The 16,938-nt window shown below is 43.6% G+C and overlaps 1 protein-coding gene across 2 annotated transcripts in view; it reads right to left on the reverse strand.

Moving 5' to 3' along the window:
- The window catches only part of RNF128 (ring finger protein 128), a 97,590-nt gene that overhangs the window by 37,488 nt on the left and 43,164 nt on the right, over positions 1-16,938 (reverse strand). Inside the window, exon 1 of one of the 2 annotated variants that reach the window (XM_040999833.1) lies at positions 14,176-14,745. The exons of the other annotated variant lie outside the window; for it this stretch is intronic. Within the exon in view, the coding sequence (XP_040855767.1) occupies positions 14,176-14,659 (484 nt within the window). The 5' untranslated portion in view covers positions 14,660-14,745. Of the gene's footprint in view, positions 1-14,175; positions 14,746-16,938 lie in introns of those variants that run through there. 2 annotated transcript variants of the gene reach the window in all.

Here is a 16,938-nt window from a genome sequence, read left to right on the forward strand (position 1 = left end):
AGCAAAAGATAATAACCATTTCCATTGTTAGAATATAGTATCTTACTGTTGCTTAAGATGGAAATATACAGAGGAAAAGCAAGTTGATTTCATCATGTGATTTCTCATATTTCTCAGGACTTGCCTAGAAAACCAGCAATACAACGTTAGTTTTATTTTCTGTTTCTACATTTTTAACAGTTACATGTTCCATGGTGTGTCAGTGAACAGATCAAAATCAAAGTATCTGTAGCATTCTTGGCAGCAGTAACATGTTAGCAGGGGCAGGTGTTGTGGTGTAAGGAGATTAAGGCACTAATTACGATGCCCACATCCCATATTAGAATGGTGATTTCAGTCCCAGCTCCTCTGCTTCCAATCCCGTTTCCTGATGATGTTCCTGAGAAGGCAATGGATTATGCCCCAGTACATAGACCCCTGTCATACACATGGAAGACCTGGATAGACTTCCTGGATCCTGACTTAGGCCCAGCTCAGTGCGGGTTACTGTGGGTGTTTGGAAAGCAAACTAATGGATGGAAGACCTCTTTCTCCCTCTGTCATTCTGCCTTTCAAATACATACATATTTCACTCCATATAAGTAAATGGTAAATGAGTAAACACATACATATTTACAGTATATGAGTGAAATGGCAATCTTCCTATTCAATTACTGTTTGTAGCCATTGCCTATATTTGCACTAAATTAAGGTCTTTTGCTTTTTTTTTAAAAGGATTTATTTTTATTGTAAAGTCAGATATACAGAGAGGAGGAGAGACAAAAAGATCTTCCGACTGATGATTCACTCCCCAAGTGAGCGCAACGGCTGATGCTATGCCAATCTGAAGCCAGGAGTCCGGAGCCTCTTCCGGATCTCTCACACAGGTGCAGGGTCCCATCCTTGACTGTGTTCCCAGGCTACAAGCAGGGAGCTGGATGGGAAGTGGGGCAGCTGGGATTAGAACCGGTGCCCATTTGGGATTCTGGTGCATTTAAGGTGAGGACTTTACCTACTAGGCTACTGTGCTGGGCCAGGTCTTTTTGTTTTTGACTTGTTAAATTTCTTATTCAGTGAAATATTAAACCTTTTTAATGTAATGTAATTTTAAAGTAGGCTATCCAGAAACTAAAAGAGGGATAAACCGAGAAGCAAAAAAAAAAAAAAAAAAAAAAAAAAAGTGGTAAGGAGGAAGGAATATCACTATTTATCTACAAATCACATTGAATCTGTTAAAAAATTAAAATTAAATATAAAAACAATGGTTAATAAAAGGTTCAACAGACCATTGACTATGTGGTCACTATCTGCCAAATAATATCCATTCACAACACAACATAAAGCAGGTGTCATTATCCCCTTTTGATAAACTTGATTGATAATTTCCAGGTTAACAACTTGCCTAACAGTACATAATTATTCGTTGGTGGAGCTAGAATTCCAGCCCAGCAGTCTTATTCAAGGACACCTGTTCTCACAATGTAATATACTGCCTCTCTACTTCAAATGAAACATATTCACCTTTGGTCCAGCAGATTAAAAAAAAAAACCTGAGCGAACATAGTTCTCCTTATCGATCAAAGGATATTCTTCTGACCTTCAAGTACATTATAAAGGCAAGTCAATTCCTGTATCATAAGCAAGTTCAACAAAAATTCATCATTCTGGCAGGAACAGCACAGTGAGTGTGTACGTTGAAGGTTATGACAAGGGAGGTGCCTGGTGGGTTTTCACTGGTAATTTTTTGTATCTTATGCATCGTGCCCTCTTGTCAAAATAGAACAGTGGTGATGGAAAGCAAGAATGTGACTGAAGCACACTGAAGCACAATGGGAAATATTTTGGAATTCCATTACATAGACATTGTTATGGTTTGAGGAATGAAAACCTCACACAGAATAACAATTTGCTAGCCTTCATCAATGTGACTGCTGAAATTCTTTAAGATGAGAAAAGAATGTAATCAAAGATGTATTGTAGACTATCTAAGCCACAAATTGAAGTTGAATTGTACGCATAAAGCTTTCACTAACAATGCAAACGCTACTGAAAGGAATCTCCTGCTACACACACACAGAACACCGAAGTATCTGTTCCACCCACATTCCCTTCCCCACCCCCATTGTGATCCTCTCCACATTAATAGGAGGCCCACATGGGTCTGCAACTCCCTCACTCACTTAATATTAAAATAAAAACAAAAAGGAAATGGATGTTGGCTGTATAGGAAAAAGAAAAACTAAAAAGCAAACCTTACAGAAGGATGGCCCAAGTACATGGGAGACGCTAAAGAAGCTCCTGGCTCCTGACTTCTGCCCAGCACAGTTCTGGTGGCCATCTGAGGAGTGAAGAAGCAGACAGACAATTTCTCCCCCCGCTCCACCTATGTAACTCGGCTTTTCAAATAAATAAGTCTTGTTTAATAAAAGGCAGGCTGGCAGTGGCAGAAAGAAAGAATGGAAGGAGGGAAGGAAGAACAGAAGGAAGAAGAGAGGGGAAGGGAAGACAGAGAGGCAGGGAGAGAGAGGGAGAGAGGAGAACTAAAGGGAAAGAAGGGAGGAAGGGAGGAAGGGGAGAAGAGGGAGAAGAGGGAGGGAGGGAAGAAGGGAGAGGAGGAGAAAAGAAGGAAGAAAAAGAAAAAAGGAAGGAAGGGGAAAGGAAGGGAAGCAAGAAAGAAAGGAAGGGGAAATAGTGGGAAAAGTGATAATAGAAACCTAGGAGAAAAAGAACCCTGGAAAACACAGCAAAATAGATAGATAGATAGATAGATAGATAGATAGATAGATAGATAGATAGATAGATAGAGAAAATGCACTAAACCATCCATGAATTGAAGAAATATAATAAACTATATGTTATGGAGCTATCATCACAACAGCAACATTGATGGGTTGTGATTCAAAAATGTGTTTTTGTTTCTTTGCCAGTTGTTTGGAACTAAAACCCATACAATTCCCCACAATAATAGTGTTAAACAGTGCATGGTTTTCCAAATGAAACCATAGAGTACTGTTTGTGAAAAGGCTTTGACGATAAAAACTGCAAAGCAAATACAAATGATTTAACTTATATCTGAAAGAAATTTTTTTTGCAAAAACAATATCATAGTAATCCCTAAAGTAAAACAAAAGAATTGAAAGATTCAATACATGAGAAAATACATATTTAGTAAGGGGAAGTACATGGCTGATTGCAAGTTTTTTTGATTCTGAGAATGAGTGATGGCAAGGTCACACTCATTAGCCATAAAGAACATTAGTTTCTTACAATGTTTAATTTCACTTCACATGAGGTGGAATTACAAAGACAGCAGCAAAATTTTGAAAAGGAAGAGGAGCTTCTACAGCAACATATACATATATTTGTTTATAAAATTATTTAAGGTCAAATTAGCTAAGGTATCAAAATCAGAGTAAACGGCAGAAAAGAGGAACACGAAATAACAACCTAAGAGGAAATGAAGTGGTACTGGAGGAAGTACTGGAAGAAGTGGTGAATTTGGCAGTTTGTTCCTGTGGACCACCAACTTGTGGAATATTACTCCAATGAAAATTCTACATATAAAAACTAGTGATTCATTTCTAATTTCATGCTCTGAACATGTTTAATACAGTATAAAATAAGAACATCACGATTCCCCTCTGCCTTTACTCTAACCAAGTTTCCTCTTTTCCAGGCGATAAAAGCTATCCTTATCAGAAAAACCCAATGTGTCTCAAGAGTGAAAAGTGCAAACACAGGGAATTCTTCACATGAAGCTCTGCAATTGTGTAATCTTAACAGTAGTCAACAGAATGGACAATGAAGGGTGCTGGTGACAGGGCCTCTCAAAGGAAAGGGAAAAGAAAAAGACAGGCAAGATGCTTGGGGAGTGGATAGAAAATACAGTGATGCCACACTCCCAAGGTCAGGGTCAACCCTTCACATCTCCACAGTGTCCAAACTCATGTCACATATGAGGAGCCCAGTTAGTTTTAACAAGAGAGGATCTAGCTAACAATCCCACAGTACCAAATGTTCAAAAGGCCAGCGCCATTCCTCAGCTTCTGATAGTAGCCTGCCAATCATTTCAACTGCCAGGTATGCTTTCTTCTCCTCACTGCTCCAATCACATGATCAATGCTTCCTTTAGGCCTTATCCACACTACTGCAGTACTCAGGCCCTTTGAATAACTAAGTTTTCTGCTTACCAAAGTAAAACATTCATTGCAAGAAATGCAGAAAATGCAGAATAAGGAAGAACACACTGATCACTCAAATTCAACCAACAGTTCCGCATGCTGCATTTTCTTTTCAAAGCTAAGAAGGTTGATGATGCAAACAGCAGTTAACTAAGCTACGTTTAACACTGGGTTTGAAGTGACAAGTCAATGTCTAGAAATACACACAAGAACAAGTGAATTCTAGGGTCATCACCTTTAGTAAAGAAAAAAACAAAGTTTTACTTCTTGATTTGACAATGCGAGCTAGAGAGGGAGAGACAGGGGCAGCATCCACCCTCTGCTTCACTCCAGAAATGGCTGCAATGGCCACAGCTGGGCCAGGGCTAAGCCAGGAGCCAGGGACTTCAGCTGGGTCTCCCACATAGGTCCCTGGCCTCAGCACAAGCACTTGGGCCATCTTCCACTGCTTTCCCCAGACCATTAGCAGGGAGCTACACCAGAGGCAGAGTAACCAGGACAGGAAATAGCCCCCTGGAAGGGGATGCCCAGGCCACATGCACAGGGCACCAACATTACCTGCTATGCCACACCCACTCTGTCCATCTTCCATCTTCTTTCTTTAAGATTTATTTTATTTTTACTGAAAAGTCAGATATACAGAGAGAAGGACAGACAGAGAGGAAGATCTGTCTGAAGATTCATTCCCCAAGTGGTTGCAACAGCCAGTGCGGCTCCTGTCCAAAGTCAGGAACTTCCTCCAGGTCTCACATGTGGGTGCAGGATCCCAAGGCTTTGACTGCTTTCCCAGCCTACAAGCAGGAAGCTGGGTGGGAAGTGGGACTGCTGGGATTAGAACCAGCACCCTATGGGATCCTGGTGTGTTCAAGGTGAGGACTTTACCTGCTAGGCCACCACGCTGGTTCCATCTTCCATCTTAAAATATCTATAGAGGTAGGGTTAACGCGAATCCTGGATTTGCACCTATCTGGATGCCTCAAGTATCACACTCAAGTGATTCACAACTAGATTCTGAACCTAAAGCTGCCTTCTTACAGCTCAGCAAGAATCAGGAAACTTCCTTTTGGACAACATCAACACTGTCCTAAACAGACAGGTTAATGTGGAAAGCAATTGCCTAGCATGACATCTGCAAGGGGAACACACACAGCTGAGAAGGAAATACAAACCAGGACCCGGAAGAATAACAAAGGGCCCTTGTGTTCTCCTTTGCCCACAGAGCCACAAGGTGGGTGTCATCAAAGAGCTGCTTTAGGAACTGTGGCAACACAGGGCAGGTACTGTGAGTTTGGCAACAACTCCTAAGGAGACAAAGCTCAGGATCCTCACCATCACTCAGCTTCCAGGTGGCGAGGGAAACTGCTCCTGGGCTGGAGTCGACTCTGACCACGTGTGCCAGAGGTCGGCTCCCTCAGAACAAGAGCTGCCAACACTTGGCAACAAGCAAAAGTTCTCCCAGGGCAGGCCTTTGGCCTCATGACAACACACCCACACCCCATGCCAGACTGATGGCTCTGATGCCTGACTCGACCCAGCTGCTCTGGAGGCCACAGAGCCTGGAGGTGCTGGCTCAATGACTTGGTCTACAATCCCCACATGGGAGATGATGCTATATTACTGCTCTACTGCTTCAGCACAAGGCTTTCACTCTTTATCCAATAAATAGACGTTTGCAGATTTATTTTATTTATTTACAAGACAAAGTTACAGGACAGGGCTGGGTGTGAAGCAGTAAGAGAAATCTCCCATCTGCTGGGTCATTCCTCACATGGCCACAGAGGCTTTGGCTGTGCCAGGCAGTAGCCAGGAGCATCTTCACTGTGGTCTCCAAAATGAGTAGCAGGTGCCCATATATTTGTATCATCTCTGATGCTTTTCCTGGCCATCAGCATGAACCTGGATGGTGAATGGTGTAGCCAGACAGGATCTTGCTCCACAGGGGAAAATGATAGCATTCCTGTGGTTGCTAAGCCTGCCAGCCAAGAGAAAAGGACCTAAAATGTAAGTAAAGAAAACTTCCCAAAGACAAGAATATTGTGCTATAGCTGTCTGCTGAATTGCAGGTAGTTTTCATTGTATGTATTTAATTCTTTCAAGTTTCAAAAAAGTAGGAAAATGTAATCTGTAATCTGAAAGCAGAAAATTTGATACTCTTTAAGAGGGAGAACAGAGATTAAATGTGGTGCTCCTTTAGCATAACATGCATTTTCCCAGGGATGGCCCAGAGGAAGCGGAAGCTGGAACCAGAGAATGAGGTCTTAATGGCCCCAGTAGTAACCTATGCAAGTTAACATTACAGCATACTTGGTTAAGTGACTGCCTCCAATGTTGGCTTACGTATGTGAGGCCACAGGTTCGATTTCTAGTTGTTCACCCCATTTCTGATGTTTTGCAGCAGTGGGAGTCGGTAGTGTTTTTGGATTCTTGTTACCCATGTGAATCACCTGGATGGACTTTAAGCTCCTAAAGTTTCCCTGGTTCATATCTAGCTTTTGTATCCATTTGACTGTCATTGGTATGTGAATGTTGGAACAGAAAAATCTCATTCCCTCTCTTCCTCTGTCACTCTACCTTTCAAATGAGTAAACAAATCAAATTTTGAAATTATTTATTTTTAATCATAAGGTCAGATATACAGAGAGAAGGAGATACAGAGAGGTCTTCCATCTACTGGTTCACTCGCCAAGTGGCCAAAGCCAGGAACCTTTTCCGAATCTCTCGTGTGGGTACAGGGTCCCAAGGCATTGGACCAGGCTCGACTGCTTCCTCAGGCCACAAGTAGGGAGCTTGATGGAAAGTGGAGCAGCCAAGATATGAACAGGTGCCCATAAATGATCCCAGCACATGCAAGGTGAGGACTTTAGCCACTAGGCTACTGCGCCGGGCTCAACATATTTTTAAAAACTAGAATACAGAAGGGCGTAATGAGTACTACTATGCTGAAGTGCCACCATCCCATGTAGGTGCTTGTCAATACCCAGACACTCTAATTCTGATCCAGCCTCTGCTAATGAACTGTGAAAACAGCAGAAGATGGCAATGTGGCCCAACATCTTGGGTCCCTGCACCCATGTAGTTGTCCCAGAAGTAGTTTCTGGCTCCTGACTTAGGGACATTTGGGAAATGAATTAGTGAACAAAATATCTACATTAGTTGGTCTCTGTTTCTGCCTTTCAAATGAAATAAAATATTTTATTGAAAAAGTAAAAGGAAATAATTTGTTGATCAGGCTATAACTCCATTTTAATAAAAGAGGAATTTTTATTTTATTAAATTCTCCATTCTTCACTGTGTGAAATGGAACAATTTTAACTGCAGACATAAATTTAATGCTGGTGTAGTTTTTAAAAAAGTTTGATAATGTCTGTTTATTTAAAAGGCAGAAAGAGACAGAGACAGATGGAAGTGAAAGAGAGCTGGTTTACTCAGCTGACAACAGCCTGGGGTGGGTCAGACTGAAGCCATGGGTCCTAACACAAAGACTCCCACATGCACGGCAGGTCCTCGCCTACTTGCACTGTCACCTGTTGCTTCCCAAGAACTTAGAAATCAGAGCAGAAGCTGGGATTCAAAACCACTCTCAAGCACTGTCCCAGATGGTGCATTGACCACTGGCCAAATACCCAACCGTGATGCCGTTTTTAAAACAAAGAAAAACACAAGTTCCAAGTAAACGTTCACTGTTTGTACTTCCTTATTACCTAGTTCATTTGCCACTAAAACCACATGATACTTGCCACTGTTGGTGATCCGAATCATAGAAAGTAGGGAGCCTATAATCTGAAGTTTTGAGGGTTCTTATTCCTCTACACTCTTCTTCCTGTTAAATTCCGAGTTCCTGAAGGAGACAGGGGCTTTTCCTTAACAATTTTCTATACTCAGACAACAAGCACAGTACCCAGCAAGACTTTGATAAATGCCCAATGAACTGAATTCCACCCCCCTTCTACTAGAGAGTTTTCTAGTGAACCCTATGGCCCATTAGAAGTCCTGCAGGTTCCAGACCATCCTATGTGCATTTAGTATATACACAAGCACACAGAGGTTCAGATGTAGAATATGACGATATTAAAATGACTGAAGGTGGGGCCAGCCTCATGGCCTAGCAAGCTAAGCCTCTGCCTTCAGCACCAGCATCCCATTTGGGTGCCAGTTAAAGTCCCAGCTGTTGCATTTCCCATCCAGATCCTTACTATTGTGCCTGGGAAAGCAGAAGAGGATGGCCCAAGTCCTTACACCTGCATGGGAGTCCCAGAAAAAGCTCTTGGCTTCTGGCTTCGGATCAGTTCAGCTCTAGCTCTTGTGGCCATTTGAGGAGTAAACCAGCAGATGGTAGATCTCTCTCTCTTTTCCTCTCTCTCTCTCTCTTAATTCTGACTTTCAAGGGAAATAAATAAATCTTAAAATAATAAAATTATTGCAGTCCAATAGGAAAGGAAAATATATATACAAATAAACAAACATGAAAAAAGTACACGAGAGATGAACTGTAATGAGAACAAAATGACATTATCTCACTGAGGATGTGTGCTATGGTGAGAAGAGGAAAAGAAGGCACTATATCAAAACATCATACTGGTGGCAGAGTTTGTTAAACTGCCAACTGTGGTGCCGGTATCCAATATAAATGGCATTTTCAAATCTGACTGATCCACTTTCAACCCTGCTCCCTTCTAAATTTTCTGGCAAGGCGGCAGAAGATGGTGGAAGAGCTTAGGATCTTGTACTCAAACGGACCTACAAGAAACCCCTGGCTTCTACATGGGTCTGGCCCCACCCAACAGCAGCTTTGGCCATGTAGGGAGTGAACCAGCAAACAGATCTCCCTTTCCCTCTTCCCTCTTCTCTCCTTTCTCCCTCCCTCTCATTCTCCCTCTCCCCTCTTCTCTTCTCTCCTCTCCCTCCCTGTCCCTCTAACTCAGCCTTCCAAATAAACTAGTAAATGAGTCTTTTAAAAAATAGCCTCAATGAAACAAAAGAGGGAAAAGGGCAACAGGTAACTGCTTGGGAGAGTTTCATACAAGTGGCCAAGGGGGACATATCTGGGCAGCACAAAGGCTCTGTTGGTTAATCTTCCACCTAAAGCGCCAGCATCTGATACAGGCATCAATTCATGTCCCAGCAGCTCCCATCCACTTCCCATCCAGTTTCCTGGCTGTGGCCTCAGAAAGCAGCAGAGAATGGCCTAAAGTCTTGGGACCCTGCCACTACGTAGGAGACCTGGAAGAAGCTCCTGGCCCTGGGGCTCCAAATTAGCTCAGCTCTGGCTGCTGCACCCATTTGATGAGTGAACCAGCACACGGATGATCTTTCTCCGTCTTTCCTTCTCTCTGTAAATCTGCTTTTCCAATAAAAATTTTAAAATCTTAAAAAAGGACACATCTGGAAAATGGATTTTTCAATGGGATTTTACATGGGTGAATCGCCATCCAATGCCTTCTTATCCATTGGTGAACCTCTCCATCTATGAAAACCAGCCCTTTTTGAAAGTTGGTATTCTAAAAAGAAGAAAAAAAAAAACTAATGAGAAAGAATTAAGAAGGGGTTGGTTGGCAGAAAAAAAAAACTAATGAGAAAGAATTAAGAAGGGGTTGGTTGGCAGAAAAAAAAACTAATGAGAAAGAATTAAGAAGGGGTTGGTTGGCAGAAAAAAAAAAAACAGAAGAAAATATTAATGACATGTCCACTGTGATATCTTGAAGATACAGCATTTGGGAAAAGAATGGCAAACTTAGGATGGCCAAAAGATGTTTGTTTAAAACAAACAAAACCTCAGGGGGCTGGTACAGTAGCTCAACAATCTGATCTTCCACCTGCCAGTGCGAGCAACCCATCTGGGCACCAGCTCCTGTCTTGGCTGCCCCACTTCTCATCCAGCTCCTTGCTTGTCTGTGGCCTGGGAAAGTAGTGGAGGACAGCCCAGAGCCTTGGAATCCCACACCCACGTGGGAGACCTGAAAGAGGCCCCTGGCTTCTGGCTTCGGATTTGTTGTGGCCATTTGGGGAGTGAGACAGTTGATGAAAAATCTCTCTATATAACTTTTACTTTCAAATAAACATAAAGAAATCTTTTTTTTTTTAGGAAAAAAAATAGTAGCTTCTTGGATGCCAGACACTGTGTTAAACAGTGTATCTGCCTTATCTCCCTTAATGCCAGCAACCTTAAGGGGCAAGCTCATTATTACACTCGTATCACACAGGAGAAAACTGAGATTTAGAGGAGCAAAATATCTGGCCTACCATTTGAAAAATACTGAGTGGCAGACTGCCAATTCATGCGCTCTGAACTAGTCTGTGCTACAGCCCTTCAACAATGAACACAGGCAACTGTTGCCTGCGAGCAGTCTTCAAAAAGGTCACCGAAACGCATGGTACAGGAAAAGAAATACTACCCATGGAGTTTACAGTTTTCTACTCCCCCACTCCAAATAAACCTTTTAATTCTATGCTTTCCACAGTCTTGTGAAGTACTCTCCTGCACGAATCCATATTCCACTGGAGACATTAACAGAAACTTCTTAAGTTCATTTCACAACTCTCAGTAAAAGCACTTCTCCCACCGAGCCTTTGCATATGTTTTAAGTTCTTTTAAATGTGTCACAGCTGAGGAAGGCTAGAGCTCTGCATGGGTTTTTCAATCAATTCAGGTCTGTACATGCTGACTCAGGAAAAATTGGACAAGCAAGGACACACACCACTTCCACCCGTAGGCTATACTCAATTAGCAGGTAAGGCTCAGGCCCCTGTGCTGGGAGGCAGTCGAACAGCAGTTGTGCAATAATGAGAAATGTTTAACGTGTCTTGTTGTGACAAGCAACATTTGAGATGACTTTAGCGCTCTAAGTTTTGACTGATTTCTTATCTGATTTTCATATTCAAGACAAGGAATGCATATCATAATTAAACTTTGAAATTAAAATGTTCTCATGTTCTTCCAGCTTTCCTGATTGGCCAGAAATAGGCTTAGCCAGAGATTGCAAATCAAGTTGGAAATCCACATCTGTCCTTTGCAATTATTTATCCATGTGAACTAGGACTTTCTGGACACTCTGCAACCAAAATAACATACAGAAATGAACTCTGTGCTTTGATGTCAGGTTCCAAAAATCTTTCATGAAATGGCAGTATGCATAAAAACAGCTTCATTTTCCTAATTGCTCTGTTACAGTAGTTTTTTCTCTGCTCAACAAAAACTTTAAAGCAACCATTCTAAAGCCAGCTAGTTCTCTGTGTTCAAATAAGTATGTGTCCGTAGTTGCAGGACTGTGATAGGTGAGAGTGTAGGCACTCAGCATAAACTCAAACAAAGGACAAAAGGTTCTAGCACAAGCCCCTGTGAGGTGAGTGGAGAGCGATTTGTAAACATGGCTTTTCCACACTTGGTGGCTCCTGGGTAATTCATGTGATAGCTAACGAATTAATCAACACTTAAAGCCTCAGTCCTACCTTTGTGACAATATGACAGATTCAATTGTTTTGGACCAGGGGTTAAAATTAAGTCCAAGAATTCGTTTCAGAAATGTGTAAATAAAACAGGGCAGCACTTTGTAAAGAAATATACAGTAACACAAATGGATAAACAAGACGTAATGTTTCCCTCTATGGTGAAACAGAATTGCTTCAGAAAAAAAAAAAATGTGAGTCTATACCTCAAGTTATTTGCTAGCATTTTTGGTTAGATAGCTTAATGGCAAATTTTGTGACAGCCATCACCTCAGAACATAGTGAGTTTTTAAAGTATCAAAACACCCTTCTGAATGCAGTTTAATTAAGTGGTCACAATTCAATGTTTTGTCTCCATGTGATATCCTGAAACACAGGGTGGGGGATGGGTGGAGGGGGCACAGTGTATTCATGTTTTCACTCAAAATTAACAACTGCATCATTTAGATTTCAAGTTTTCACAGCCCACTAGTATGGTATTAACTAACATTCATTGACTTGCTTATTTGCTAGGTGGTTAATGTATATGTTCTCCTTCATAATCACATCACTGGAAACACTAGCTGTCTCACACGCGGAAACCAAGACTCACTAAAGTTAAATATCTGCCATGAACACAAAGCCACTGTGTGATCAATACAGAATTTGACCGTGACTCTGGACTGCAGTCTCTGTGCTCTGCCCAGCACACCAGATTGCCTCTCAATAACATATAAGACGTCTGGCGAGGGCTTAGCACCTAGCTGCGGTGCAACAAAAGTTAACCTTATTGTCCCCCTAAATGATCAGATAATAACATTCCACTTAACAGAAGCGGAATGCAAATGGTCTAAACAGGCGCTCTCTAATTAAATACTCTTCAATTACAAATCATGCAGGCAAATGAATCTCATTTAGAGAAGCCAAAGGCAAACCCTGGGATTTAAACATCCCACAAACCTGCAAAGACCTTAACATTTGGCGAGCCTTAATTCCATTTTTTACTAGCTTCTAAGAAAAATAAAAAAAGAACTTCACTATGATCAGTGAATTATCAACACAAAACCTAAGAATCACGGGATTTCTGCATTGGAAAGGATCCCAAAGCTTACCTCCTGCACTGCTGCCTCCACACACTTGCCAGCTTGGCTTCCATCCCCTACCTCCATACCACCAATTCACAGGTGACTTGGACAAGGTCACCAAGCTGATAGAGGCAAAGCAGGGACTCCAAAGAACTCAAATGCCCCAACTTCCAGCTCAGTGCCCTTTCCCATCAAGCCACTCTGCCATTCGACGCAAGCGTTTTCTGGCCAGGGCCAGTTATATTGTGTTAAGCAAAATACTGAAACGCCAGCAGCTAAATAAGCAGATCCGGTTCTCCAGGGTCTCCTCCACGGCTAACCCATACCAGTTAACTCTTAGTAAGAGCTGAAGGCAGGTAACATGCTATATACTCCAACTGTCCTTGAAGATGCTTGCATTTTATCCTCAAGGCAAAGCTTTCATCTAAAAGGTTTTAAAAAGTTCTCACGTTTCATTCCCGTTTGCATTCATTCCTGTTTGGACCGGTGAGAGAATTCCGACTCAAAAGACTTCAAAGTTGCCACCCAAGGTCACAGTACTAGCAAGAAATTTGAGTCAAGGTCTGAGTTGAGGCCCCATTCTAAGCGGTTAGGGCATACCGCTCTTACATTTCTCTTTCCTTTCCTCACTTCGCAGTCCCCCAAAGTAACTTTTTTCTTTGAATCCTACGGGAACTATATGGGGATGGTACAGATACCTAATCACACACCAGATTCTAGGATAGCTTGGCAGAAGACAGGTGGTGGGGAGAGAAACCCACACTAGCTCCACAAACGTAACAACTCCCTGGACTGGTTTTTCTGAAGTCTAGACCTTCGTTAATTCTCTTGCATAAACTTCTTGTTCTTCAATAACGTAATTACCTGTTTGGAAACTCCACTCAACTGAAACAGAATTTTCAGAGGACAACCCAAATAAACAAACAAACAAACAACACTGGTACCAACTATCACTTGGGGCCTGAGATCCCTAGGCAGAGAGGAACCCAGCAGCTTCACAAAGTTTCCACCAAAATTTGCAAGGAGGTTAGCAGGGCACTGAAACGCAATCTGGCACATGATACCCAGGAAACATGGAGAGAAAAATAGGGGAGAAGGGGACGCTGTCGACCTGAGGTGTTACCCCCTCCCCCCCCACCACCACCAAGGCATTTTCAGGTGATCCTCCCCACCGCTTCATGGGAGGTAAGGTACCTTTGGGAAACACCTGGAAAAGCAGCCGAGGCTGAGGGGGTGAGGGGGTGGGGGTAACAAAAGCCCCAAAGAGCTCTCGGTTTGCCAGCCTCTACAGCCGTTTTGCCTTCTCCTTTCGCAAATACTGGATTCTTTTTCCCGCCCAGCCCCCCGCCCCCCACAAGTCTGAAGACTCTGGAGAAGGACCCTGCTCCAGCGAAGTCGGGACAGAAAGGGTCCTCGCTTCCTCTGGGTAGAAGGAAGAGGGCACTGAAGCAGAGAAACTCATCATGGCAGAGACGTAGCGGGCTACAATTTTTAGTAGATGCACTCACCCGGGTGAGACATGGGGATGACCTCATTGCGGGTCCCTGGGAAGTTAAAGATGACAGCTCCGGACGCCCCTCTCTCAGAAGCCAGGTGGATTTTGTCGGCGAAGGTGCAACCCCCGCCGCGTTGGATGAGTGCCAACCAAGAGACTTGCACGGCGCTTCCCCAAACCGTGGGCACCGTGAAATTCGTGTGCGGGTTACAGGCGTTGAGAGCCCCGGGACCGTCGGGAGGTACCAGGACCCCCGCCACGGGTTCCAGCGGCGAGTCCTGGCCATACACGCCTTCCTCGCTCAGCTCCCACACCGTGCGGTTCACTCCGGGTTGCGGAACCCGCCAGGACACGTTGAGGTACGCGGTCCACACTGCTTCAGCCCCTCGGGAGCCGGGAGCCTGCGGGCTCAGCGCCAGCAAGAAACACCACGCCAGGAAACGGGAAGAACCGCAGCCACCGCGGCTGGAGACCCCGGCCCCAGGTGGCGGCCCCATGGCGCGCTTGCGAGCCCTATTTTCCCTAGGGCCCCTGGAACGCCCGGAGCGAGCACTTGGCAAGACCGGGGCCTGGAGCAGGTGTGTTCCAGGTGGGGAGGGGGCGGAGAGAGCCAGGGCGGGGGGGGGAGGGGAAGGGGAAGGGGCGGAGGGGGGCGCGGCTAGCTCGGTCGGAGCCCGGGAGCACGCAGCGTGGGCCGAGAGGTTGCGGCAGATGCAGCTGCTGGGAGCTCGCGTTCCTCTCTGCTACAGCTGCTGCCGCGTCGGGTTCTGGGGCTTACAGCGGGAAGCTCCGCCCAACCCGCTGGGGGTAGAGGTGGCTGGGAGGGAGTAAAGGACACTGCGGGATCCGCCTCTTAAAAGGGTAACAGGATGGGAAAGCTTGAGCGGCGATCGGGTGGACAGGTGTGACACGTCGTGTTTTGAAAATAATTAGATAAAATAGATAAGCTAATGAATTAAAAAGTCCGGTCTAGGAGGGAGAAGACTCCACGAACGGACACCGCTTCCTGGTAGCGTGGGAGGTCGGGTGGAAGTGCACGAACACACTGCCCGCTGCCAACGTTGGCCTAAAGGACATAGCGGGCCGACAGTGCCAGAAATGTGAAAGTACTAGTAAAACGTGCAGATCCCGAGAGTCTACGCTGTAGACGGGCAAGCTGGGGCGGGTGGGTGGTGCTGGGGGCCAGTCGTTCACTGCTTTTTAGAGAAGGGGCAGGAAGGGCACGTCGTCCCCGCCCCCCAACCTTTTTTTTTTTTTTTTTTTTTTTTTTTTTGCTGGCTTTAAATGGCACCTTTCTTCCCTCCTGTTCCCAACAAGCGTCATACGTGTGTATGCATTTCCTTCCTACCCTTAACCTCAGGCTAAATATACTACATGGATTGCCTCTTCTAAAAACAATCGTAGTTCTCACGAAATAATTACTGTTCCTCACGCCACCTACAAACCATCCCACCCCCCTTTTTTCCCTTCACCTTCCACAAACCAGGTTTACCCAAACAGATATGCCTGCGCCGCTCAAGACCTTAACTGCAGAATCTGAAAGCAGCTGGCCTCACCCAGGCAATTCACTTATGCCATTATTGCATTCTTATTTATCCTGACTTAAGTGTAAAATTTTTGCCTACCTTGTCAACTATTACGTTTATAGGTGCTCAAGAAATATGCACTGAATTAGCCTGCTAGTTAGGAATAACTTTTGACCTTGGAGAACTTATTTGTCTGGGCCCCTGTTTCCTCATTATGTTCACACTGCGGATAATAATAGCACCTGCCTCATAGAGTTGCTTAGATTGAATAAATGGGTTCACATATGCAAAGCATTTACAGCAGTACTTGAGTGTAAAGAATACGTGCTGAATACATCACTATTGTGATTAAACAGATTAAAAAACAAAGTAAGTCTAAAATAATGTTGCTACTTTGAGGATTTTAAGAATTGGAGAACATGATATTTCAAGACATTTAGTCTTGGCTACATTTTAAATTCTAGCAAATACAATCCACTTTAACCAGCCTAACATTTGTTAAATTCCAAGTTTCAAGCGCTAGCAATATGGTATTGTGGCTTAGGGAGAAAAGCCACCACCCCAACTTGCGACATTAGCTTTCTGTATGCAGGCCAGGTTGAGTCCCTGCACTTCTGATCCAGCTCCCTACTAGTGTACCTGGGAAAGCAGCAGAGAATGGCCCAGGTCATGGGCCTCTGCATTCATGTGAGAGATCCAAGGAAGCTCCTGGCCCAGCTTCAGCTGTTGTGGTTAGCTAGGAAGTTAGCCAACTGGTGAAATGTATCTCTCGTAACAGTGCCTTTCAAATAAATGAAAATAAATGTTTTAAAAATAATCCCGGTCTCTCCCTCCCCTCTATTCTTAATAATATTTACTTAATATTATTCCAAAAGATTGAACATGGGAACACCTTGCAGTTGCTACTCTCATGGTTTGAAACCTAGAGGAAAATTAATTTCATATACCTAGTATTTAGATTAAAAGTAAATGAAGAATTATGAGACATCAACCTAAGACATTGAAAGGGACTTTAAAGGTTAAAGGAATGTATAGGGCCTATAAAATAATATCCTCAAATCTTGGTGATAATCTTTGAAATTAAAATTATTAGGGGGGGAAGAAATGGGTAATACCAAGCATTCCTAAGCAATGCTACATTCCAGAAACTATATAAAATGTATTGCTGAAAAACACACAAAATTCAGTCAATATTGCTAAATGGAGGTTAGCTATATTGTGCCTTGAAGAATTTGCCCAAAAGAAATCAA

Source organism: Ochotona curzoniae, unplaced genomic scaffold, assembly GCF_017591425.1.
Source record: "Ochotona curzoniae isolate NIBS_2020 unplaced genomic scaffold, NIBS_Ocur_1.0 scaffold_1852, whole genome shotgun sequence".
Classification (NCBI taxonomy): Eukaryota; Metazoa; Chordata; class Mammalia; order Lagomorpha; family Ochotonidae; genus Ochotona; species Ochotona curzoniae.